Raw genomic sequence first — 25,326 nt, 5'->3', positions numbered from 1 at the left:
AACGCCGGGAGGTGGGGAGAAAGGAGAGGAGGGGGGCGGAGCTCCCGGTCCCCGCCGCAACGGCGCGCGCAACCGCCGCAATCTTGTCCCTCGCGTCGCGCCGTCCGCCGCCGGCCCCGCTGCGTGAGGCCCCCCTTCTTCCTGCTTCCGGTGCCGGGGCTATAAGAGCCGCCTCTGCCGGTGGGCTCGGCCGTTGAGCGGCGCTTTCCGTCGCGGGACCTCGCGCCACCGGTGCCATGAACGCTCGCGGTGAGGGGCGGGGCCCGGCCGTTACCGGGGTAACGGGCTGGGGAGGGGTGCCCCCTATGTGGGGGGCGGAGGGGAAAGGCCCGGAGGGGGGGGACGGACGGACAGACAGCGTTACCGGGCAGCGGGGGGCCGTTACCGGTGTGGGGGGTGCTGGGGCCGGCGGTGACGCTGCCCCGTGCCCCCCCAGGGCTGAGCACGGAGAAGGCCGCCGCTTTCAGCCGGCGGCTGCGGGCCGAGCCGCGGTTCCTGCTGGCCCAGAACGTGGCGACGTGCAGCGACCCGCTGGAGGTGTGCCTGCAGCGGCAGGTGGTGCAGGACACCGTGCAGGTCTTCCAGCACGCCGTGCCCGCCGAGGGCAAGCCCGTCACCAACCAGAAGAACTCCGGTAAGGGGCTCCCGGGCCGCCGGTGCGGGATCGGTGCTCGCTGGGGGGAGGGGGGCGCTCCCTCGGCGGCCCTGGCGTTTGGGGGGGAATAATGGAGCGGTGGCTGCCTCTGGCGTCCTTGTGCCGGGCTCTGGGCAAGGCTGCATCCCTGCAGCATCGTCTCGGGTTAATAACAGCGTTTGCCCGTGTTCCCCTCTGTCCAGCATAAGATGAAGCCAGTTGAGAGACCTGCATTCGCAGTAAGAGACTTCCAGGCTTCTCATAAGCCTTTCGGTATTTTACGACCCTGGCCAGAACAGCGGGCCAAAGGCTCGCGGCGGAACGGTGTCACGAATCCTGTGTTTAAAAATCTTACGTAGCTCTTAAACGTGCCAGTTTAATTCTTCTGCCTTTGATCTCTCAGGGAGATGTTGGATCTTTTCCTGCCTCAACGCAATGCGTCTTCCTTTCATGAAGAAATACAACATTGAAGAGTTTGAATTCAGCCAGTCGTATCTGTTTTTCTGGGATAAGGTACAGTCGGGCAGGTCGCGGGCAGTGCTGGGATGCCTTACGCCATCGGATATTAGTATTGGGACAGAATTTCTTTTAGGCTGGACCGTCTCAATGATCCAGGTGGAAAACGTACACGAGAAGACACTTCAGAAGTTCTTTAAATATGTATTTTAAATGTGGGTTGAGCAAAGTGGGACTTCCAGTGTGAGAAGTTAGCTGTCGACATGTTAATGTTTTAGAATAGTAGAAGTCTTTTTTCGAGTCCTGTCCAAAAGTTACTTGTGGGAGGCTCGGGGGAAATGTGACTGTAACTGTCTGAGCTTTTAGTTGTGCTTGTGACCTACTGATCTGCGAGCTGTGCGCCTGATTTTTTTCCCCTAAGGGGAATCAAGAAAATCTAGTACTAATTTGGGCCAGGCTCTGTTGCATAATGTCTGTTTTCTGTTTCCTGTCCCCTTACCCTCAAGCTCTGTGCTAACTCCTAAATATTTGGTCTGTGACAGAAATAAGTTTATTGGATAAGCCCTGGAATGCTAGAGGGAAAATGAAACCCTCACTAGATGAGCAGACGGTAGCTTCATCTAGTGAAGACTTCTGAAGAACTGAATGCTCAGGAATGAACTAATGCACAATGTTGTGCTTGAAATCTCTGTTTTTCCCGTGTGTCTGTTCCAGGTCGAACGTTGTTACTACTTTTTAAATGCCTTTGTGGAAACAGCTCAGAAAAAAGAGCCTGTGGAAGGAAGACTGATACAGTTCCTGCTCTCCAACCCCACGAATGATGGTGGACAGTGGGATATGCTGGTTAACATTATTGGTGAGAGAACTGGTCACTGGGAGCCCTCCCTGAAATTGCACATTGGGGTGAAATAGGAAAAGAGGTTGAGTTTGAGACCTGGGAGTTTGATAAGGAACACGCTGCCATTGGCCACGACCTCTTTTTAGTCAAAGACCTTTTTTATGCCAGCTTATAAATATTAGGCTTAGATCTTGTCTGGGATCTTCACTCTCGCATGTTGCTGCTGCTGGTAGAAGCCCAGGAGATCAGCAGAAGTACTTAGATAGCCCAGACTTTCCCTGTAGTAAAAAGGTTCAATCCCCTTTTCCGTCGGTCATCAACCCTACCCCATTTGTTTATATCCATGTATACAATTTTTAGAGCACACAGTAAGGAAAGAACACAGCTAGACCTGGGTGTGTCTGCAAGGCAGAAGCAAAACGACTCAGAGTTGCAGCCTGGAGAAGGATTATGTAAGGATCAGTGAGAGGGAAATTATGTGGAATGTGGCGACGCTGGTTTCACAAAGATGCAGTTTAAGTGGGATCCTCCTTACACTAATTAAGGAGATAATTCTCCAGGTCTGAATTACACTCTCATTTGCTTTCATTTGTATTGGGAAACAATGCGATGCCTTTGTAAATCAACAAGCCAATAATGCCAGTTTAGAATCACAAAAGGGATTTGTTTCTTTGAAGCCTGGAGGTTACTTTTTCCCCCATCCAATTGTTATAAATATTTAATCAGGGCAGAGAAGACTTTGGATGCTGCGGTCACATCCAGAGCCTTGTGCGGTGTGATCTTCGATTGGTACCATGATGCAGGAAGCAACTGAGCTGCTGCTGCTGTCTTATAAATGTTGATGAGGAAAGGAGACTGGGAAGTTAGTCAATCTTAGATAAAATACATGGAATAATTCATAAGAGGCTCAGTTATTTAGAAGATATTCAGGAGCCTAATTTTCAAGTAATCAGGTTTTTTTCCTGGTGAAAAGAGCCTCTTAAGCAATAATTAGCTTAGAACTTTTAAATGACACCGAGCCCTTCAGGGATTCCACCCTTTGGGATCCCTGTGGAATGCAATCGGAGGTCAAGATTCAGTCACAAATTAAAATGTAAACTTTGAGTATTTGTAACTCTTAAATAAGAGACTTTCCCTTATCTCTGCACAAAACCCAACTACATTTAGCTTTTATGTGGGTGTAAGCGGAAGCACCAGCATCTGCTGTGTGGAGGAGGCAGTTGTTAACCCATAGTTTTATTACTTACTTTTAGAAAAGTATGGTGTTGTCCCCAAGAAATACTTCCCGGAGTCTCATACCACAGAGGCTACCAGAAGGATGAATGAGATCTTGAATCATAAGGTAAAATTGATTTAAATGATACAGTTAAAGAAGGGGAGGGGATGGGAGTGACCCTGCTCCAGGTGTTCCTAACCACCTTCATTTCTCTTTATTGGCCAAAGTATTAAGTGCGTCTTAGCAACTTCACTTGCTTCTATTAAAGCAGCCTGAAGTCTCAAAGTCTGATGTTAATCCTGAAACATGGAGCAGGGAAGTGTGTTTATGGAAGACGGCCATTGCCAGGCTTCAGTAGCTTGGAAATACCTCGCGTGGTTTTAGTAGCAACTGTTCCTAATCCTCAAATTCCCCAAAAGTTAATTCTTGATGGGTGGCTGATGAAGCCTGTTTCTGCAAAACTAGCACTTGGCATCTACGTGACTTTTTTCTGCCCCCTCAGTATTTCATCTACGAGTCTGCCAAGGTTTCTAGAGATTACTGCCAAATTTGATGGAAAAGATTAAAAAAAGAGAGTGTTTTCAGGACACTGAATCTTAAAAATCAGCTTTCAGTTTAGAAGCGTGCGGCTTTGTAGGAAGGTGTAAGCGTGCTCCCTGAACTACAGAAAGGGAGTTCACCGGGGAAGAGGCTAGCCTAGGTAGCTAGATGAAAAGCCAATAAAGCTTTTTTCCCCAGTTCATATGCTACGTGCCTGGGGAGAATTGCCTGCTGAAATCCACATTAAAAATGTAAAATATGTGCTGGAATGAGCTTAGACATAAGGAATAGTGTTAATGTTATTCTAGTCTTGATTGTTGCAAACCAGCTGGTCTTGCGGGAGCCCGGCTCACTGCTCCTGGCCTTACGGATGGTGACAGTAATGGGAAGCGTGTGTGGCTCTTACCGCAATTCTGCATGCGGTGGGGAAATGCTCCGTTCTTTTTATCAACCAAGAGATCAATTATGCATTAGAATTGCAAAATTTTGCAGTATGGAGAGAGTCTGTTCTGAGTCACAGAGGCGGCAACGCATATGGATGTTGCAGCATCACTTACAGAACCAAGAGAAGTCAAGCCTTAAGAAGATCTAATGACTGTAAGCTTCAAATCAATGCCTGGAAAATAGTAATTGAGTTGCAACTACTTGCTAATTTTGGATTTTTTTGTAATCTTTTAAATAATTCAATTATCTTGATTTGTTTTAAAGAATCAATATCTAGCAAAGCCTCCTGAAAGGGATTTTCATTTTGAAAGCGTGTTATGAAGAACAAAATAGGTGCTTGAAACAACTGGATAGGAAGTCCTGAAACCTCATTAGATGGCACCTTTCATACCCTTATAATAAAATAAGTTTCTCTTTAAATAGATGAGAGAATACTGCCTGAGGTTAAGAAACATGGTGGAAAGTGGAACAACTAAAGGAGAAATTTGTGCTGCAATGGACACGATGATAGAAGAGGTAAATATACTTGTGTGACATGAATCTTCTTGGAGCATGAGGCTGGAATGGATGGGGTTTCTTGCTTACTCTTGTTCTGTAGCTGTTGGATCAGCCTTTTGCTTGCTTAACTAGGGCGTTTTGTATGGCAGTGCGCTTGGAGGTATTCACATGAGGTTTTTTAGTGGCTTGTTGCTTATCTCATTCTGAGTTAATACTTCCAGACAAATATCTTGAATTCATAGGTTCCAGAACTATGACATTTTAGAGGCATCTGCCTGCTTCTGTAGGAAAGCACCATTTTGTATCTTGAGAGGTCAAAAGAGTGGCCTATCGGGCGAAGTAGTAGGAAGGAGGCGGGTTGACTATTGCATTCTGATGGCTTTGAATGTAAAATCTTACTGCATGAGTGTTGTTGCAGAAACTCCCCACAAGAGAGCAGAAAAGAACAACAAAAGGGAGTTCTCTGCAGTATGGAAAAGGTGTGAGCTGAACACAAGGCTGAATCCCAGCTGTAGTCTGATCCTGGCAGCAGCAGAGGAAGGAGTCGCAGCATCTGTTTCTGGCTGTGAATTAACTCAATCAGCGAGTCTGTAGCGTGCAGTGTGTGCATAGTGGCTGGCCCTCCACCTGTTTACACTGAATGACAGTGGCATGTGTCCCTTTTTGTATTCAGTGGTCCTCACACTTGATTCTTAAATAACCAAAAGCAATTTTAAAAGTTGAGGCTGTTTTAGCGTGATCAAGTGCATGCATTTTTAAAAAAGTTTCACTTGTTTCTCAAACATACGAAGTGTCTGAGTGGCTTCAATGTCTGTCTTTAGGTGACTCAAGAAATCAAATGTTTAGGTTATGTGTGTTAAGTCTTTCTGCAGTCCAGGAAACATCCCTGTGGGCCAGAACCTACCTTGGGCTAGTTCTGTAAAGCTTCAGGCAGTCCCACTAATATCGGAGATCATCAAGTCCAACCATCGGCCCAACACCCCCAGGCCTCCTAAACCATGTCCCAAGTGCCACGCCTACATGCTTTTTGAACACCCCCAGGGATGGTGACCCCACCATCTCTCTGGGCAGCCTCTTCCAGTGCTTGACAACCTGTTCAGTGAAGACATTCTCCCTAATATCCAACCTAAACCTCCCCTGACACAGCTTGAGGCCGTTTCCTCTTGTCCTATTGCTAGTTACTTGGGAGGCCAACCCCCTCCCCACTCACTCCAGCCCCTCTCAGGCAGCTGCAGAGAGTGAGAAGGGCTCCCCTCAGCCCCCTCTTCTCCAGGCTAAACCCCCCCAGCCCCCTCAGCCGCCCCCCAGCACACTTGTGCTCCAGACCCTGCCCCAGCCCCGCTGCCCTTCTCTGGACACGCTCCAGCCCCTCAAGGGCCTTGTAATATGTTGGTCTGGTTTCTGGAAATTCATCTTTGCACTTAACATAAAAACCTGTTGCTTCTTTTTATCTAAGGTTAGATTAAAAAAGGAAACTGATTTGTGTTCCTTGGGTTATACTATTGAAACTAAAACTAAATGCCGATCAGCACTTAGTTTAAAGGTGAATTAGTACAAGTTAGATCCAGCATGTGCATCCAAAAGCTGTCGGAGGATTTTACAGCAGACATCAAAAGCTTCCTAGAGATGTTCATATTTAGGGCAATGACATACAGTTCACTGCAAAATGTCTGTCTCTTTGGAGCCTCTTGCCAAGGGATCCTGGAACTGGCATTAAAGGCTCGTTAGCTGATTGCAGTTCCTTCTGTAAAATGGTTGTGCATAATTCTCTGAAGTTAACACAGTATTTCCTCTTGCAGTGGTAATAGTGGTTTGCAGCTTAAGTGGATTTTCTTTCAAGAAGCATTTTAGTTGGCAGTGTGCAATTGCCCCTGTCTTGTATACTTTAAAAACACTTATTTTTAAAGGCTTGCGATCACACTTATGTCATGTGTTTATATATAATGTAAGTGGCATCGCATCTATTTCTGTATGTGGCAAAGCAGAACTTGGTTTTGTTCTGTGGAGTTTTATTTGCATAGCAAACCTTGGTTTGCTCATGCTGGAAGGCATTGCTCTAGCTAAAATGGGGCTGGAATACAAGATTAAATATTCACTCCAGAACTGTATAAACATCCCTCTTATCAAAGCAGTGCACAGCAGGTCAGAAGGTGAAATCAGTGCAGTGCATGTAGTTGAATTTTTCTTCCTTTACTGTTGTCCTTTGTAGACCCTTCCTTATCAGGAGTGTCCTTTTCCCCTCCTTAATCACTTTGTTTTTAGCACAAGTCACTATATCTTTGCCTTATCTTGGCTCTAATTGTCTAGAGTGATATGTCACCTCTTAGTTTTAAATCTCCTTATTTTATTTATTGATAGAGGAAGCTTGTGAGATACTAAGAGATGGCCTGTGGTGGGTGTGGTGGCCAAACAACTGAGGGAGGCCATTCCCAGGCTCCGCTGCCTCTGTTAGCTTGAAACTTCTGTCTCCATCACTTTCCTTCCGCGGGCTGGAGGCCCCTTGCTCGTTGTGCTCCTTTTAGGTGGTTTTTTCTTATTTTGTTTTCATAGCCTCATCTCTCACCATTTGAGGTTGCCTGAGGGAGTGTGGGTGCGTTCACAGCAAATGCCACCTCTTTGTGCAGTCTGTGCAAAACTGAATATTTGTAGTAGCTATGGGGTTTATGTTTGTTCTTACATATTTATTGAGAAATAAATGTGTAGTTCTTCCTGTAAAAACATTAAGCCCACAGCCTTATTTCAACCTGTAATTACATCTCTCCACTTGTTAAGTTGCTTGGAGGAAGAACACCTTTATTTGTATCTTGTGCACAGCGCGTGGCATTACTTAGCGTGAACGTGGCGCTCCTTTTGCCACTAGCACAAAGCTGGTTCGTATGGAGCTGTAGGTTCTATATAAATCACCTCAACGAGCTCCCGAAAGTAAGTCAGCTTTGGGAAAGGTATTGTCTCCTCTCCTGTGTGAAGACTCGCAGCCTGGGAGAGCCGCCGCAAACCATGGGCGTTGGATCCCAGTGCAGAAGGTGCAGCTGAGATTTTATTCCCCCTTCTCTTATTTTAAATAACCTGTTGGTTGCTTGCAAGGAAAAGACTTGTCTTGTGCTCAAGAGATGGACAGACCTGAAACAGTGTCAGCTGAAGTAAACCAGATTCAAACCTGTTTAAATATGACTGAATTCTGTCCCCAGAGTACCTGTTGCAGGTCCTGCTAAATTTCCCCAAAGCAAGTCATCTGGTTACACTGCCTACGTGTTGGCACGTTTTATGATAAGCCCTGTGAGAAAGCACAGTAGTAATCCTTAAGTGCAGTTTCATATTGAGATGTATAGGGAGGCTGATGACTTGAAGGTCAAATTTTTGTGCTAAGAAAAAAAAAAAAATCCATAGAAAGCTGCCAGCTGCAAAGGACGTCATGGTCAGCAGGCAGGGATCTTGAATTAAATTACATAACCTGCCAGCTCAACCCTAAACTGAGACGTTGCTAAATGTATTAACACAGAGAGATTATTCTAGGCTTTTGAAAAGAAGCAAAGGCCTGTCTTTGAAATCCAAATGAATGTTACAGGAGAAAAGGGGTTAGTACAGGAGAACCACCGGGTTAAAATGTTGTGCTGTATGCACGTGAGAAGGTCCGGATTGTCTCAGTGTGGTGGAACAGGCGATGCTGAATGCCTTTCAGAATGCCTTTCTGGCCTTTCTAGACTCAGTTTGACAGTCAAGAAGTATCTTGTTCGAGGAGCTTCAGAATTACTTATGAGATGTTGAAATGAGACTGGGCAGCGTATTGGCTTTTGCTCTTGGCTGCTGCATTCCTAGGATAACCTAGAATTTATAAGTTCAACCTTAAGCTTCTCTTTTGCCAGATAATATAGAGTATAAGAATGGAGTGAGAGGCTGTTGGTTTTCTGTGGCTTTTCAGATGAATTTTGAACTGTTGAAACACTGAGGTTTCCAGAGCTGAGTGCAAATAATTCATATGTGTATATTTATTAATGTTCTTCAAAGGTGGACATTAAGACCCCATTTCTCCAGTTGGTTCTCATGTGAAGTCCATTCCTCAGTGGCATTGCTGTGGTAGGAGAGGCAGACCTGCAAGTTTCAGCAAGTTCACAGCTGTTTGCTTCTTTGGGCAGGTGTTCAGAATAGTGAGTACTTGCCTGGGCAACCCTCCGGAGACCTTCTGCTGGGAGTTCCGGGATAAGGAGAAGAACTACCACAAATATGGCCCCGTGACGCCGCTCCAGTTCTACAATGAGCATGTGAAGCCTTACTTCAACATGGAGGACAAGGTTGGGGATGTTGAAAGGCAGCAGCTTCCCAAGACCTCTTTTCTTGCTGCTAGGCCACTTATTTCCCGCTGTTGCAAGGGTACTGTCCTCCCTGTAACTGCTGTGTGGTATGGATACTGCTCCCACAAGTCCAAGACAGCCCTGTGGTTATTGTTCTCGTTCTCCTGTTTGTGCTCTACCATTCAATTGGTCAAAACCTGTCATTTTGTAATGATAAAATATGTAAGGATCCAATCAGGCATAAAATGCCATAAGATGGCCATTAGAGAGCAGGAATAATGTGCAAAGTTGCTATGCCACAGTTATGAGGCAAACTTAAAACAAACAAAACCTTAAACCTGGCGCTTCAGCCAAGTGGCTTGTTCGCTAATGGGACCCGCAGCTAGCTGGGACAGAAGCAATGCTCTGAAATCCATCCAGATTCACTTCTCAAAGGTTTCAGTTAAGTCGCACCTTAACCTACGACATCTTGGTTTTTGGCAGATTTGTCTGGTGAACGACCCTCGACCTCAGAACCCGTACAACAGGCTGTATACAGTGGAGTACCTGGGCAACATGGTAGGAGGGAGGAAAACACTCTATAACAACCAGCCCATTGATGTCTTGAAAAAATTAGCTGCGGCATCTATTAAGGACGGCGAGGTTGGTTTGGTTTCACTTCACGGATGCCATGGTACAACTCTCGTAATGTAAAACTCGTTGGGAATCAGCCTAACATGACTCTTCCTTCTCTTTGTAGGCTGTGTGGTTTGGCTGCGACGTTGCAAAGCACTTCTATTGCAAGCTGGGAATCAATGACATGAATATGTAAGTAGAAAATCAAAGCGGAATATCGTTTGGGATACTTGGCTAGGATGTAAACGGTGCTTTGGCTGCTTATGAAACTAATTTGCCCATAGTTTGGGTTATATACCCCCCCCAAAAAAATGTTTAAGTAATTCAGCAGTAGCAGAAATGTTTGGTTTTTTCACTTGTTAGCTAAAATCTTAAGTGCATCTTTAAATGATATACTACAAGCAATTCTTCATCTTACTCATGTGGATTGTCTAGGATCTGGTGAGGGGAAACTCCCAAAGGGATCAGTTTTCACATTTATTCTGATTCTAAAAATAGCTGAACTTAACATGCCTGTGCGGTGGCTCCTGGGACAGTGCAGCTGGCTGATTCTCTGGTTTAGTAGTGAGAATCCTCTCTGCGTCCTTTTAGATATCGCTTCTCTTCCTAATAGATATAATCATGAGCTGGTGTTTGGTGTCTCTGTCAAGAACATGAACAAAGCAGAACGATTAATCTTCGGGGAATCAATGATGACCCATGCCATGGTCCTGACGGCCGTCACCGAGAAGGTAGGGTCTCCCTCCAGGAGCTCTGGCGCTTGCACAGAGGTACTCAAATCCTCTGGCAGCTTGTTTCTGTGTGCTGGGCTCGTTCAGTGTGTGAGCGGTTCCGCTAGAGCTCAGCGCGTGTGCCACAGCGCCCTGGTGCACAAGCCTAGGCTGTCCAGTCTCCCTGTGTTGTTTGTTTGTGACTGAGTGTTCAGGACTATAAATATTTAACAAGGAAGGAAGAATTTTAGGCAAGGCAAGGGCTTCTTTCCTTTTATTGGAGAAAGGGAAAGGAAAGCTATTTTTAAGAATCCACACAACTTACATTAACTGATTTTTAAATACAGACTCTGTATCTTGCTGAGCAAGAAATCTGGTATGACAGCGAGTATTTCCTACCCTACCCCATTCCATGGGTTAGTCCAGTCTATGTTTTACAGCATTCTGTTAAAATGCCAGTAGGAGGCATGTAGCAACAATCCTAACCTCCTGCAACTCACTGGCATGTGACCTCTGACCCCCTCTTAATTAGGGAAGGAAAACGTTGTCCATAACAGCTCTGTGGCAGACAGTAGGCTGAGATGAATCCACAACTAAATCTGTTCCTGGCAGCATAACAAAGCGCATATGACGTAAAAAAACCATGTGAAAATTTACAGCTCAGGGTTATCTGCAATATTTGTGTTTTCCATTTACTTCCAGAAGATGTCATTATTAAGTTTCTTTGAAGTGATTTCTTCCTGTCCAACGTGACCTTGGCTTGAGAAATAACAGCTGGCACGTAACAGTTTGCTTGAGCTCAGGAGTTTGAGGACTTGACATGGGACTTGTGAGGAAGAAGAATTTTTCTGAGTTACTTTTTACAACTCAGCATAACTTTTCCTGTTGCATCTGAGCTCTTAACACTCCTGTGTGTATCAGATTGCATGAACAAATAGTCTTAGTTTCATTTTTTCAGTTAGACACTAAACATGATACTCTTCCAGTGTTCCAAACCTATTTATCCGCAAGTGAAGTGTGTATATTGGTACTTACTGTACCCAGTTACTGGCTGCACTTCACTGGCAGCTGTAGTCCATGGTTGGTATTTTTAAATTCATACTTTTCGATGCCTAAATTTATAGTTCCATAAAATGTGATCAAGTGTGATCTGATTCCTTTAAGGAAAGGATGTGCATACGGTCAGTGTGTGATGGGTGGTATCTCTAAAATAAAATAATAGTTGAAAAGAAGTTACCCTAAACAAGTTCAGCACTGAGAGGCTTGTCCCTATTCAAAGTGGACTAAGTTGTTTCTATTTTGTGTTTGAACATGTTGTCTTCCATTAAACCTTAACTTAATCTAAAGGAGCTTTGATAAACTAGGTTGTAAAATGTAATGCTTTGGATTACCTACTTCATAAAAAGGCTTTGAAGATTAAAAAAAAAATCCTATTATGATTTTACAACACTAAAAATTGATGTGGATTAAATGTACCTTTTGGTTTAAAAACTTAACGTACATAAATGTGTTTATCCCAGTTCCTGTCCAATAGCATCAAGAGTTGACCTGTCCTCAGGCTGGTAGCTCTGGAGTATCTCATTTTAAGGACTGTCCTATATATTATTAAGCAAGAATAGAAGCTATACAACAAGATTCCTTTTGATATTAAAAAATGGATTTGTGGGGTGTTTTCCAGGTATTTTGCATTTTAAAAAAAAGTAGTAGCAGAAGAATAACTGTTCTTTGGTTCCTCAGGAGAGGCTGCTTGAAGGAAGCAACAGTTCCCTTGTGGCACAAGCCTATGAAGCTGTTTTTTTCACAGCTTTTATGTACTTGGTAGATTTGAACCAGACTTCAGACACACACGGTGCAGGCTAGGGCACGGCGTGCTTCTGAACGTGAAACCAAATGTGCTTCGTGCTCCTTAGAAGCCCTGTATATCTTTCAGAGCACCAGAGCTGGGCCTGTGTCCTTCAGCTAGATTCTTCACGTGTTTGCACTTGCTCTTAGCAGTACTGCTACACACAGCTACGGTTGCTTCATTGCCCTTGCTCCTTTCCTCTGACGCCTCGTTCAAGCAAGTTGTGCCTTCTGTGTTTCAGAAGGGCCCAGTGTCCTGACAGGTGATGGGGAAGGATGCTTAAATTGTGTCAGTCGAGTCCAAACTTGAATTTAGTTCAATTTAAGTTTTCCAGTTAAAATAAATATTTATTGCTGGCTGTCTTCCTGACCACGTTTTCTCATAGTTCATGTTAGCGGATAGACAAATATTTTAAAAAACTACATTTCTCCAACCATTAGCAAGAAACCATTGTCTGAAACTTGCTAGTGCTTGTAGACTTCTGGGAGAGGAGCTCAGGTTTGGCGCTGGATTTAGACTTGGAAGGGCTGGCTGCTGTAAACTGACGTGGTCCTTCACTACTGAATAGCCATCGACTTGTTTTGTCACAGGATGGGCAAGAAGAGGGATTTGAAAAATGGAGAGTGGAAAACTCCTGGGGCGAAGACCGTGGTAATAAAGGTAAAGTAATTTATAGTAACGGGCACAGAAAGCTGCACTTAATGTTTGGGAATAAGGAGGTGGAAGGGGGAAAGGGGGGTGTCGTGTGCCCTTCACCAGGGTGTGCATGAAACAAGCCTGCGAACACAGATCAGAGTTATGGCACTGTATTCCTGGAAGACAAACTCTCTTCGCTTAAGTGTGATTTACATCGAAGTAATCAAATGTAAACATTGAATGGAGAAGCAGGAAATGTCACTGGATAAACTGACACTGTGGTTGCAGGTTCAGCTGTAGAGGGAAATGCATTTTTTGGGAGATGGCCGTAAGCGATAGAAGCTGATGCTTCTTGACAGGCAGGTCATCTTTGTGCTAAAGGCAGGAGGACAAAGCTGAGAGGAGCCCCTGTGGAGGCTGGGAGTGGAACGCGGAGTGTAGCTCAGTGATACGGGGCATGTCTTGTCCTTCCACTACGGCTTTTGACAGTCCAATAACCAGACTGGTTAATTTGTGTATGGAAGGTAATGGGAAGATACCGGTAGACTTCAGATTGAGTTCATAAATGAAGTATTTAAACTTCGAGAAAATAACTTCTTTAAGCTTGGTTAGTTCCTTGCTGTAAAGCTGCTTATTTTCCTAAGCATTGTATACTGGTTTGCTGCTGGTCACAAGCAAATTGCCAGCTATTATCCCTGTCAAAAAAAGAAAGCAGCAGCTGTGGGAGCTGGACAAGTGTGTGAAGGGAAGAGCTGAACCTCTGTTATTTTGTTGCTCATAATCCTTTGCTGCAGAACACAAGTCTGAAAAATCTGGTAGTATTATCCTGAAAATATGGTAGTGCTTCTCTGAAATACCAAGAATTCCAGTGGGCACATAAACCGATCTTTTAATAAAGGGACGACAGATAAGAAACGCTTCGCTGCATCAAATAAGATAGCATCACTTCCAAGAACTGCACTGTATAAAATGCTTTCTCCTCCTGGTATGAAAGGAGAAATAAAGACTTCATTGCAGTACTTCTAAACGTACTAAAGCTTTTGGTAACAGAGCAGAACCTAAAACAGTACACTACAGCTGTCTTGTTCTGGGGACTTCATGCTGGCTGTCACTGATATTACTTAAATCATCTTCTTGAGTCATGTGTGAAACCCAAGTGGTTTATATTTTCTTCTAAAGCACTGTTTATCAGTCACTGCAAGCTTTTACTTGCTGGCTTTGTAGATGAGGAGACGAGGGTATGGCTGGCTCCAGCTTGTGCTGTGGACAGCTGCAATGTAAACTCTTCGAGCTCCAAAAGCAGTCTGTGGAGCAGGGAAAAAAAGAATTCTGGTTGCCTTTCTAAAGCTGTGCTGAAAACCTGACCTGCGGCATCCTTGCAGTGTTCCTCTGCTGTGACAAGCACTAGCAACAACGAAATCCAGTTACATGCAGTTCAGACCATGCAGGTTTTCTGCATGAACTTGCTTTCCTGTTGACGACTGTCTCGGCCTGCGCTATTGTTCCTGTAGAGAGGGTTTGTGAGTGCCGGAGGGCTGTGGCGGGGTGGGTGCGCCCGCCTGGCCTGGCACACGGGCTGGCAGTGTGGGCACAACGGGGAGTCCCAGCTGAGCGGTGGTTTAGGAGATGCTCTGAGTCTCTTCAGCCTGGCAATGATGAGTGCTTCCCTGCCAGCTCTGACCTCCCCTGGCCCTGGGTGAGCGGGGCTCATGGCGTGGAGCGTTTCTACTTGCCCTGCCAAGGCCTGCAGTCAGCTTTTCCTAAACAACTGGAGTGGAGCGAGGTCTCCGTGATTTTTGTCATCCCCTATCTGAGACAGGCCGGATGCGGACTCAGCCGTGCCATGATAACTCACTGGCGAGCATGCCAAGCCGGCTGCAGTGTGTCCCAGGGCACAAGGCAGTAGTCATTGCTGACCACATTTTTCTGTTGCAGATTAATCCCAAATGTTGTGCTCACAAGATTTGGTATGGCTGAAGTTTCCCAGGATGTCTGGGGTTTCCTCTGGGAATAGACTATTTCCGGAAAACTCTGTTTTAGGATGTGGCCTTATGAATAAGCCTTTGATATCTTATACATGAAGAGCTAACTAAAACATAGAGTATTTTTGGAACAGTGGCTTGATTTATGTTCTGGCCCCATGCTCTTACAGTAGTCTGTTCTGAGTTAGCTGTATACATTCACAGCAAAGTATTCCAATGAAAATCATTAGTTTTGACCAAACGGTGAAACCGAGGTGACGTTTGGCCTTCAAGGCTCATCAGGGTGACAGTAGTAAAACGTACTTTGGAATGTGGGATTAAGTAAAGAAGCCAAATCAATACAAAAATAACATCAAAACTTTTCTTGTCTCCAAATACAAACTAATAACTATTTTGTTACGTGCCTTTATGTGTAATAGAGAATATAACGTATAACAATGCCTGGTTAGTTGTGCTCTTATCAGAACACTTTGTTTTGAGACACTCCAGATACTTGAAGTTAGATGCTACCGGAGGAATGCTTCCAGGAAGGAAGTGCCTTACTCAGCGTGCTTTACAACCAACCGCTCAGTGTGGACTTTGGTTAGTACTCCAAACGCTCTGAAGTTAATAGGCGTCTGTCAGCAGCCTTGATTGCGCTAGCCATATAGGCTCCTTGGCCAAGGTTCAGAATCCTTCTTTGTTAGATCTGCAGGAAGACCGGGCTCGAGTTCAGGATATTGGCTGTTGCTCCCAAACCACGGTGCAGGAGGCTGAAACCTGACACTGGCAGTGAAAGTTGTACCTGTTGAGCTGTGACTGAAGAGCGGCAGCTCTGTGCTGGTGCCGCTGGGCTGGGGCGTCAGCGGCTGCTGAGGGAGCTGCGGAGGCCGTGATCGATGCGTGGGGAGAGCTGCACGCATTTTTGGCTTTTGAGCGTGAAACCCAAAATCAAAAACCAAACCCCTACAGCAACTAGAAATGGAAGAAGTGTGGTGCCTCAGTCTTTAAGTCAGGAATAACACAAAATTAACCCAGTTAGCTAGTCTTTGAGTATTACTGAACTTGTTTGCCAGCTTTGTAAGCTTAACTTGCTACGTGGTTTGCAGTAACAGTTTATTCTCCTTAGATGTTACTACTTTTCCAAACACAGATTCACTTTTCAAGAGTAAGTTCTTCTAGAGCTATTTAAGAGGAGCTAATTGTTCCTTTGAAATACAATAGGACCTCAGAGTGACTTGAATAAACCCTGCGTGTACCTTGTATGCATGTATAGTAGGTGTGCCATCTGTGTGAACTTTTCTGGGTGAGTCAGTGTCACTGATCTGCTCTGTTCTGGTAGAGACCACAGCTCTGGAAAGTCTCACTCACCGTCTCTATTTTGGTTTTGTTGGGGAATTGCCTGGAAGAGTGCCTTGACAGAAAATCCCATCAGAACTTGATAAGCCTGACTCTATTTTAGACTACATTTTTCAGGGAGGAGAATTCCTAAACGACCAAAAAACCCACTGTTGAGCTACAGGCAGTTGGATGTAGCCTTCAGAGCTCATTCTCAAACATTAGAAGAGGTAATTTAACAGGGTTTCCTCCCCTCCCTCCTGCCCTGCTTTTTCATTCTTCAACATCCAGTGCTAGCTGGTGTAGGAGGGTGAGGATTTGCAGTCTGTCCTAGCTCTCTTGCTGTGTCACTGACTCTGGTGGTGACTTATTTTTTTATCTTATCTGCCTTGTTAAGGAATTAGGAAGCTGCGCTTGGATAAGCCCCGCACAGCGACCCAGAATCCACATCAGTGAAGAGGCAGCCAAGAATGATGTTAAACTTGGCACATCCCAGTTGAGGGCCCAGTTGGGTGTGGGGGATACAAGTCAGCCCCAACTCCATAATTTCTTAGACAGGATGATAAAGGGTACAGTCTGCAACAAAACACCAGAGACCAGGCTTTGAGTCATTAAAAAACAAACAAATGACTTATGGTTGGTCAGGAATGGAAGTGGTTTTTCACAAGGGGTCCCTCTTGCTTTGCTCTGAGTACGGTCTGAGGTGCCAGGTAACACCTGCTTCCCCAGACTTGCACGGTGCAGGACTGGAAAGACACTGACTCCTGGTTTGGGTATCGTGGGGTGAAGTTATTTATACGCTCACACTCTGTGGAGTGGGTAGGACTGGATTCTTGTGGTAGCGCTTGTCCTGGAGAAAGGGAAGCCCTGGGAACAGCCTAGTGTTGCCTCTCCTAAATATTTAGTAATTACATTCATATCTGTTGTAAAAGTGTTTCTTGGAATCCCGTCTGTTTTTCTTCAAGGAATGAACACAGCTGCTGACAAACATTGCTTTTTTTTTTGAGGTAAAAAAGTCACTTCCCAGTCAAATATTTCCTTTCTGTGTTTTACTGGCACTTTGTCAGCCATACAGGCAAGTTTATTCTGCTTACTCTTTTGTTCTGGAGGCACAGTACATTATTACCTAACTTTGAACCCGGCTTATCCCATCGGATAGCTTTTTTTAAAAAAAAAAAAGCAAGCAAGAGGGGAACACTAAATCACACTATCACATCCATTTGATAGGGGTCCCTCTGCTTGTTTTGGCTTAAAAAAACTTTCTCGTGGTACATCTCCAGCTAGAAGTCAGCTCCCTTTTGACTTCTTTAATCTCTTGTACTGACTGTAAAATACTTACTCTTCTGCATGAAGACATTTTAAGATTTAACTGTAGATGCTTAGTGTCTTCATCCATGCATGTATATACATCCCGTGAGTACGCTATGACAGAATGGCTTGGATTCCTCCCCCCTGTGGAGGAGTTAAGGCAGAAGCACAAAGTGCCTTGCATGAGGCCCTTTGGGAACTTCGCAAGCGCTTTATTTTCATGTGCTCAAATCCCAGGTTATGCAATAACTTGCTGGCTGCTCATCCTCGCCTGAGCTCGCCCTGGCCAGCGGCTTGTCAGTTTTAAAACGCTGCATGTTTAGGTTTTCCTTCGGGTGAGTTAGAGATGTGGACCAGCCTCATAGGCAGGTACGCTGTCGTGGTCAGGTGCTATGCTCTGTTACAAGATGCTGTTCCAAGTTCTCTTCCGTGTTCTGGCCTTAACATACAAATGGTTTGAGGAGAAGCCATTGATTAATTGCCTGAGGTAAAACTGCATTGTGTGCCCTGCCCAGAAATGCATTAAACTTTTCAGTTCTGCTCCAGCCCATTACCTGCGTGGAGTGCAGAGCTCAGGGTTGCCTTAGGCAGGCTCTTAGGCGTATGAATTGCTGCGTCTGAAGTATGTGTCTCCTTTTAATGAAGAAATTGGTAATGGCTTTCATTGTGACACCGGGCACAGGCATTCTCAGAGAGCGACCTTACTTATTTGCATGTTCTGAAGTTCTGCTTGACGTTTCCTTCTTGTTCAGACACCGCGATCCTAATCAGCACTGTCAAGCTTCGAGATACAGGATGTCAGCAGCAGAGTTCATTATCCTCTCAGGGTGCAATTACTTGTTGGCTCTTGGGAGTGAGAGGTTTTTGTGTGTCCCAAGAACTCATATCCTGAAGAGAGAATAATCAAGGCAGCTGCCTTTGGCAGTGTTTCCAAAATGGCTTCTGGCTTAGGTTACAGTTGATAGGGTTTTTAATTTATGGGAATTATCTGATCTCTTGCTTTAGAAACAAGATGGTGTAGATAGATGCATTTATTGTCCATATTCTTTGCACATTTTCTTGTTTCATTTGATTGTGTGATGATACTGTATAAGGACAGGAGGAACTTTATTACATAAAGCCTTCTCATCTGTCTTCTAAACGCTGTCTTTCTCCCAGCCACTCTTATTTTCCGTTCACCTCGAATGGCTTATTTCCAGTGGTAGCTTTCTGCTAAAACCTGTGCTACTCTAAGTGTGACCTTTTGTCTTCCAGTTCAAAGGCTGTTCACCAAAATTCTCAGTAAGAATTATATTAAGGGAGAAAATTAAGGTTTAGTTCAGCCAAAGTGTGATTTAGACGGCTTTGTTTTTGAGGAAAGCAGATGGCCTCCTTCTCTTACTGCAAGACCTAAAGCAGCAAAGTTTTCTTAAGCAAAAGATGGTTTGGATATTTGCCTGGAAAACTGCCCTTTTCTTACCAAAACCCTGAAAACTCCTAAAGCCAGATATTCAGATAACTTTACATCCTGCCTTAAATGCTAAGGTGGGGGTTTTTTTTTAAGGCATTGTAATTCACTTGAGCATTTTTCAATGCCTATTTTAACAGAGGAAGCATAAATGATTAATGTTTTTTCTCACAGGCTTCTTGCTTGGTCTTTCAGTGCACACAAAGTACATTCGGCTAGCCTATATGTTACTTTCTTTTATTTTTTTCCCTTGTCTTGAGAGATGCCAAGTAGGATAAAGTCCCATTTGTAATGCATCATTCATAGGTGAAACCCGGACATGTGGCTGCTTCACTGTATTGGGAATGGTTCTCGGTTGTAACGCGCTGTTTTCATCCCCAGGTTACCTGATCATGACGGACGACTGGTTTTCTGAGTACGTGTACGAAGTTGTGGTGGATAAGAAGCACGTACCAGAAGATGTCCTGGCAGTGATGCAGCAGGAACCAATTGTTTTGCCAGCTTGGGACCCTATGGGGGCTTTAGCCAAGTGAACTACAGAATATTTGCCTCTTAACGGTCAACCAGAAGTAGATGCAATAGAGAATTCCCGTGGTTGGAAGCCATAGCCAAATGATAATGTGACCAAGCACTCAGCATGGTCCATATTATTGAAATATAAGTTAAGGATATTTGGGAAATAGCGCTTTAATGACTTGGCTGAATAAAGCTCTCAGACAGGCTACTCTGCAAAACTAAAAAGGGAAAAGGAAAAAAAAGTAATGAAAATGTATTGTATTATGCTAATCAATGGCAGTTTGATTTTACCTTAAATTTTTAATAAAAATCAGCATAGTAACTCAATAGAATTACTTTGACCAGTGTTTTCCCTAGCAAAGATGGCCAAAAAAGGCCCTTTAGAATTAACAGCTAGGTGATTGTTAGAACAAATACATCAAATACTTACAAATTAACCATCCATGGTCTGACTTGTACCCTAAAAGAATGTCCGACATATTTCATAGATTTATGGTTTTTAGATTTGTTGGAAGTCTTGGAAGATTGAAACTGCTAAATTTTACCTTTAGGAAAATCTTCTCTTCTGGCAGTATTTGGGGAGGGGGGGAACGGTTTCCTTGAGCTTGAGGTTTCCAGTTTCATTGTTTTTATTCTTCCATTATTGAGCTAGACTGGACAACCCGTATCAAGGCCCAGTGCTATGTCTGTGTGCACAGGAGCGCTATTTTTCAGTTATATTAGCAAGAACAAACATGAATATGTTCACAGGTGGAGTTAGTGTCATGCTCAACAGAAAAACCAATGTTTTAATTGCTGCATTTTATTTGGATGTTTTAAAAAACAAGATGGTGCTATGAAGCTTTTGAATAAACACTTTCTAAAGTGACTGTACATCTGTTTTTCTTTTTTAAATGAGCCTCGTGTAACTAATGAAATGGAAAGAGATTAGTGACTTCTAAAAACAAATCTAAGTGGGCCAGAACATGAAGATATCAGGAAAACATGCTGCTTTGTGTTCTCTGTAGTAAAGATGCTCCTCTGACTGAACAAAGATAAACACAAACATAGTATCTCATGCGCTACAGGCACTCGTGGTTTGGCGACGAGCACGGTACTAATCCTTCCATTTAAATTGTGCCCAAATGGCCGGCGGCCTCTGTGTGCACACTGACAGTGTTCCTGTTCTGTACTGGCTTTGGTCACAGGCAAATAAGGGTAAGTGAGGATAGAGAACCACGCTGAAACACAACTGGCAGCTACAATGGGTAGCAGGCAGATGGTGCTTAAGTCAAGAACAAAGGAAAAGAAAGCCAATGGAGGTTTGGTATGGCCGTGGCGTTCTACAGTTTGGTTTGATTCTTCCCCTTGGACTACAGGGCTAGAAAGTTACTAAATTATTATGAAAGTGTCTCATGCTAGTTCTACAAATATGTGTATATGTATGTTCATACATTTAAAATGCCAAGCTGATCAAGCCTGCGTGTTGCCTGCTGAACTAAATCCAGATTAGGGTTTATCTAGGAGTCACCCAAGGTGATTCAACCTGCTGTGACTAATGCTTCCTGAAGTGGGCAGGAGTGCTGGTTAGATAAGAGCTGGGTGTGGAACAGCAGCAGGTTATTGTTACTGTCCTCAAATGATGTGTTTTGAGAGACTCTGCCTCTTGCAGTATTTTCTGCAAAGGTAGCAAAGCTGTTCTGGAGAGGTAGAGGATGTATCTTGGCAGTGTGGTGATGCTATAATTTGGTTCCCTTCTAGTGAAATTCAGCTTATATTATCCTGGGCTTGTCCAAAAGGCTTTCTGGCATCTCAAGGCCCGTGAGGGTACAGGAGCAAGTGGCTGTTGCTCTCAGCCTGCCTGTTCTAGCAGCAATGGTCATGAGCAGTACCATAAGGCTGCATTCCTCTGCAGTAGGTTTTTCCTAATCTAGAAGACTCCCAAGTTCAACGCTCAGATCTTCTGTGTCTTGAGACAGGTAGATGACCTTTTGTGCTTTCTGCAGTGTTGGCTGGCAGAAGCGTGCGTCAGGCGTGGTTATCTCTGTGGAAGTTTGGGCATACCTTTTAATTATCAGGACCTTGTTGAGTAGTTGACTTGTCAAGTACATCTGTCAGGTTGTTGTCAAATCTGCCACCGTTCCCGATTCACGCTCTGCTCGAGGCTGCTGGGGAGCGCGCTGGAGTGCAGCGTCTAGTTTAGGGTTCTACAAACCAAAATGAGTGTAGAGAGGAGGGGTTAGAATGACCAGAGGACTTGAAGTTGCGACGGGTAAAAGGCTGAAAGAAACATGGTGTTTAGTCAGAAAAGGGGAGCCACCACATTCCTTTCATTCATAAACAGATGCTTTACAGAAGGGAATTTTGTTCCCGCTGCTCGTGATAAATTGATCAAAAAGTCATGAGCTTTGACTGCAGCAAGATTTAGTGAGATTAGGGAAAGTTTTCTGGTGGTAAAAATGGTGAAGAGCTGGAACAGAGTGCCTGAGGATGTGTGACACCTCCGTTGTTAGAGATATTTAGGAACAGGTTACAGAAGAACGGGTCAGAAACGGCACTGGTAGAGTTGATCCTTCCTTTTGGCAAAGGGATGGACCAGATGATCTCTTGAGGTCCCTTTTGGCTTTACGGGCCTGTGATGCACAACCTCTACCTCACACTGTGTTACTTGCAAGTAAACAGTCTTGTCCTTGATGCTGAACCCTGGTGGCTCTGAAACAAAGCCAAATCTCTTGGGAAGCTGTATTATGCACAATATTTTGATTATGACTAATGCATGTGGTGTTTTGGGGGCTTTTTCCTTCCAAAAGGTCAGTATTTTAGTCTTCCAAAATCTTTCTGGTTATGACATTACACTGGTTCTTCTATTTCCTTTAAGCTATCTATGCGAGGGGGATAGCAGCCAAACAGAGTTAACTTTTTCTCTGGAGCTTAACTAACATTTTTGCTGCCCATGGCAGCGCTGATGAGGATTGAGTCTGACAAATTAAAAACAGTCTCCAAGCCAGTTTTTTTGAGTGTTTAAAAGTATTGTCCAACGTGTGCTTATCTCTGCAGCTGTTGCCCAGATATTTCCCTGTACAGCTTATACAATAGTATGTTTTTTTCCTTTCCTTCAAATAAGCACAGAAAACCCACATGGCTAAAATGTGTTATAGGAAATGAAGCCGATCTGGCAGAAACAGTTTTGCCTTTATGCCCAGCAATTTTATAAGTTCTTCGTAAGAAGGAATGGGGAAGAGGAGGGGAAATACATACGTCAAAGCGAGATGTATATTTCTTCTACTTTGGGGACTCCAGTTGAAGAAAGAAGTTCTAAGGTTCGTGCTAATGACACTCTCTAATTCAAGGCTGGCACAATATTAGGATATTCTGTGTTGCTGCCTGTGTGATACCCATCCATGAAAACCAGTTCTGTGCCTTTGGTAGGAATGAACATCTGCGTGCTCTTGACAAGTAGCTGCCATTGTTATCCATAAAACAGACTGTCACGTCTTCCAGGCAAGTGGGCTTGTTTTTAAACAGGGGTTTGAAATGTGAATAAAACCAGTATGTATAAAATGATTTCCCATCAACGGCTCCTGTTGATGTGATGTTTACTGGATTGCTCTGCCCTTTCGTCCTAAAGGAAAAATCACTGATGTGATCAGCAGCCCTCAAGTGGGGGATTAAGAACTGAGGCAGATGATCGAGAGCCCATATGCTCCATGCAGAGAGGGAGGTTCTCGGAGTCCTGCTTAGTACGAGGCACAGCTGGATCCACAAGAAACTCGGTCTCTTCTCAGGTGCGTGGAAGTCCGAGTGCAGCCCAGCGGCGACACTGAATTAGCAGACTTGGCCCAGCACCTCTCCGCAGGGTCGAAGGGGAGCGTGTAAATGAGGAACAGGCTACTTTGCTCCTGCCAGTTCGCAGGAAACGGTTCAGGGATGATAAAAAATTTAAATTCTTTCCAACTGATGGAATGGAAATACTGTGGGAATAAGCCTAGCTTGCTGCAGGTTTAGCCTCTCAGCAAAGCAAGCTCTATGCCTTATCAACCGTAAACTCAGATTACCAAAAAAAATTAACATCCAACTGATAAAAAGATGTTTAGATTAGAACAAAACAACAAACCCAATTAATCCCCTCTGTGTTTCAGTGCTGCTTCTTTCTTCAGTTTTCATCCTTTGCAAATCCTTAAAAAGACTTTTGGACTCTTGAGGAAGCAGCCAGCTAACCCAGTTTCCTTTTCCAGTCTGTCAACGAAACGATGTAGTTTTCATGTGATAATTCAAAGACGGTTCCTCTGACAGGTGGAAAATATTGACAGAAAATGTTATAAAGGTATCTCAGATTCAATCAAAAGTCAGAAAATAATAACTGCTGCTAGCTAGGAAAAGGAAGGGGCAGGAGGAGAGGTTATGTGTGGTGGCATTTATTAGGTTTTCGGAATCAATTTCTCCACCCGAATGCACTCTCCAAACAGTTGTAGTGGAAATAGCAAAACCTCTCCAAAGCCCATCTAACTCCCAGATGTACGTCCCAGCACAGTCAGCTTAGAAAATAGTAGGGAAGGACAATCAGAATTTCCTTTGTCCCAAAGCCAATCGTAATAGCTCCTAATGCAGTCTGGTTCCTAACTAAGTGAAAGATGGGAACAAATAAATGTTTAGGATTTGATTGGTTTGTGTTATTTGGAAGATTGCTCCTATCCTCTTACTAGCAGTGAATCCGAGACATGCTCGCAGCATTATTATTAATCTCTTCTTAGTACAGCTGGCACTACGGTCATTAGGTAATTTGATCGATGCTTCTCATTCTTGTGCTGGTGACAGTCACTGGGATCTACAGCTGCTTGATCTGTGGAGAACTGTGGAAGTGTTTGAAGTTACACTTTGCGTAAAGTCCATTTTCTTCCCTTTGTTTTTTTTTTCATACTTTCCCTAAATCATTAGGATTTTGCCCACCAATGCATAGAGAATTTCATGAAATTCTGGAACTGACTCTATACAGGACCCAAAAGGTTTTCACATACGGGGTAAATAAATGTTATGAAGTTGAGGGGTCTGCCTGAAATCTCAAGTCTGTTATTTATATTATGCCCCAAAGGCTCCAGACTGTTTGGCAAGAAATTAAAAAAACCCCCATGCTGCTGCAGAAGACATTAATGAAAAAAAAAATCAACTGAACAAAAAGGCCAGGATAAGTCATGAAAGGAGGTTTTGTGTTCTTAATATACAGCTTTGTATGCCCTACAAAAATAACTAAATACTGACTGGGTGCCACTGAGGTGAGCAGATGAAAGCAATTTAACTGCAAGCGTTGACCAAGATGAATGGTGTACAGTAGTGTTCCAGAACTTGTTAAAAGAACCTACTCTAAGTAGAGACTAAGACAGAGAAAATCCTCAAAGGTCATGATGCCCTTAAAACATAAAAAACCAAACCATACAACTATGTAAAGAGCAGAGGGAGCCAAAGCCCAAAGTAGATAGAATTTATTTCTCGTGAAAGGGTAGAAAAATTGAGTTTGGAAAATCCATTCCAGCCTCCCAGCAGTGGTGAGCTGGAAATCTGTAGGAAAGGGAAGGCGCAGATTCCTCGAACCATCCGTCCTCCCACCTCCCAGGAAAGAAGCAGCCTGCCATCCACCGCAGGGGCTCTCACCCGCAGACGGGTACTCACGCATTAACGCACCGTGCTTCGACCGGCGTAAGGGCTTAGTGAGTGAGGCACGATGGTGTCTGTCCTTGCAAACCCTTCAGAACGGGACGAAACGGGGAAGGCTGTGAATGATTGCGATGTGCAAGGACACTAACTTGTGGGGGGTTTGATCCTGTCCGCAGCTAAGCAGGAATTAACGCGACCAAAGCTGTTTATTTTGGAAAGAAGAGTACAGGAGGGGACCTCCCACGGCGGCGAGAAGGCGCGTTAGATATTGCGGTTTTCACTAAAAGAACGATGAATCTTTTAATACAGCCGAAGGCAACAAACCTAATTCGACAAAATGTTTTTAAGATACTGCCCACAGGAATTAATGGGAAAGCAAAAATTATTTTACCACAAGCCCCCTTAACGT

The 25,326-nt window shown here is 44.1% G+C and overlaps 1 protein-coding gene across 1 annotated transcript; it reads left to right on the top strand.

Annotated features, from left to right (window-relative positions):
* The first annotated feature begins 112 nt into the window (after window positions 1–112).
* BLMH (bleomycin hydrolase) lies at window positions 113–20,162 on the top strand. The gene is made up of 12 exons (XM_075112761.1): window positions 113–249; window positions 437–634; window positions 1,038–1,147; window positions 1,805–1,946; window positions 3,182–3,270; window positions 4,552–4,644; window positions 8,760–8,915; window positions 9,399–9,557; window positions 9,655–9,722; window positions 10,144–10,261; window positions 12,674–12,743; window positions 19,155–20,162. The coding sequence occupies exons 1-12, from the start codon at window positions 237–239 to the stop codon at window positions 19,304–19,306; spliced, it is 1,368 nt and encodes a 455-aa protein (XP_074968862.1). The 5' UTR covers window positions 113–236; the 3' UTR covers window positions 19,307–20,162.
* Window positions 20,163–25,326: the final 5,164 nt, after the last annotated feature.

The sequence above is a fragment of the Phalacrocorax aristotelis genome, chromosome 18, assembly GCF_949628215.1.
Source record: "Phalacrocorax aristotelis chromosome 18, bGulAri2.1, whole genome shotgun sequence".
Taxonomy (NCBI): domain Eukaryota; kingdom Metazoa; phylum Chordata; class Aves; order Suliformes; family Phalacrocoracidae; genus Phalacrocorax; species Phalacrocorax aristotelis.
The sequence above is the reverse complement of the archived record's forward strand: the minus strand, read 5'-3'. Positions and strand labels throughout refer to the sequence as shown.

What these genes read in the sequence shown, in the direction of transcription:
- BLMH (XM_075112761.1), top strand. An exon ending in ATGAGATCTTGAATCATAAG is followed by an intron (nt 3,271 to 4,551) that starts GTAAAATTGATT and finishes CTCTTTAAATAG; the next exon opens with ATGAGAGAATACTGCCTGAG. An exon ending in TGACGGCCGTCACCGAGAAG is followed by an intron (nt 10,262 to 12,673) that starts GTAGGGTCTCCC and finishes GTTTTGTCACAG; the next exon opens with GATGGGCAAGAAGAGGGATT.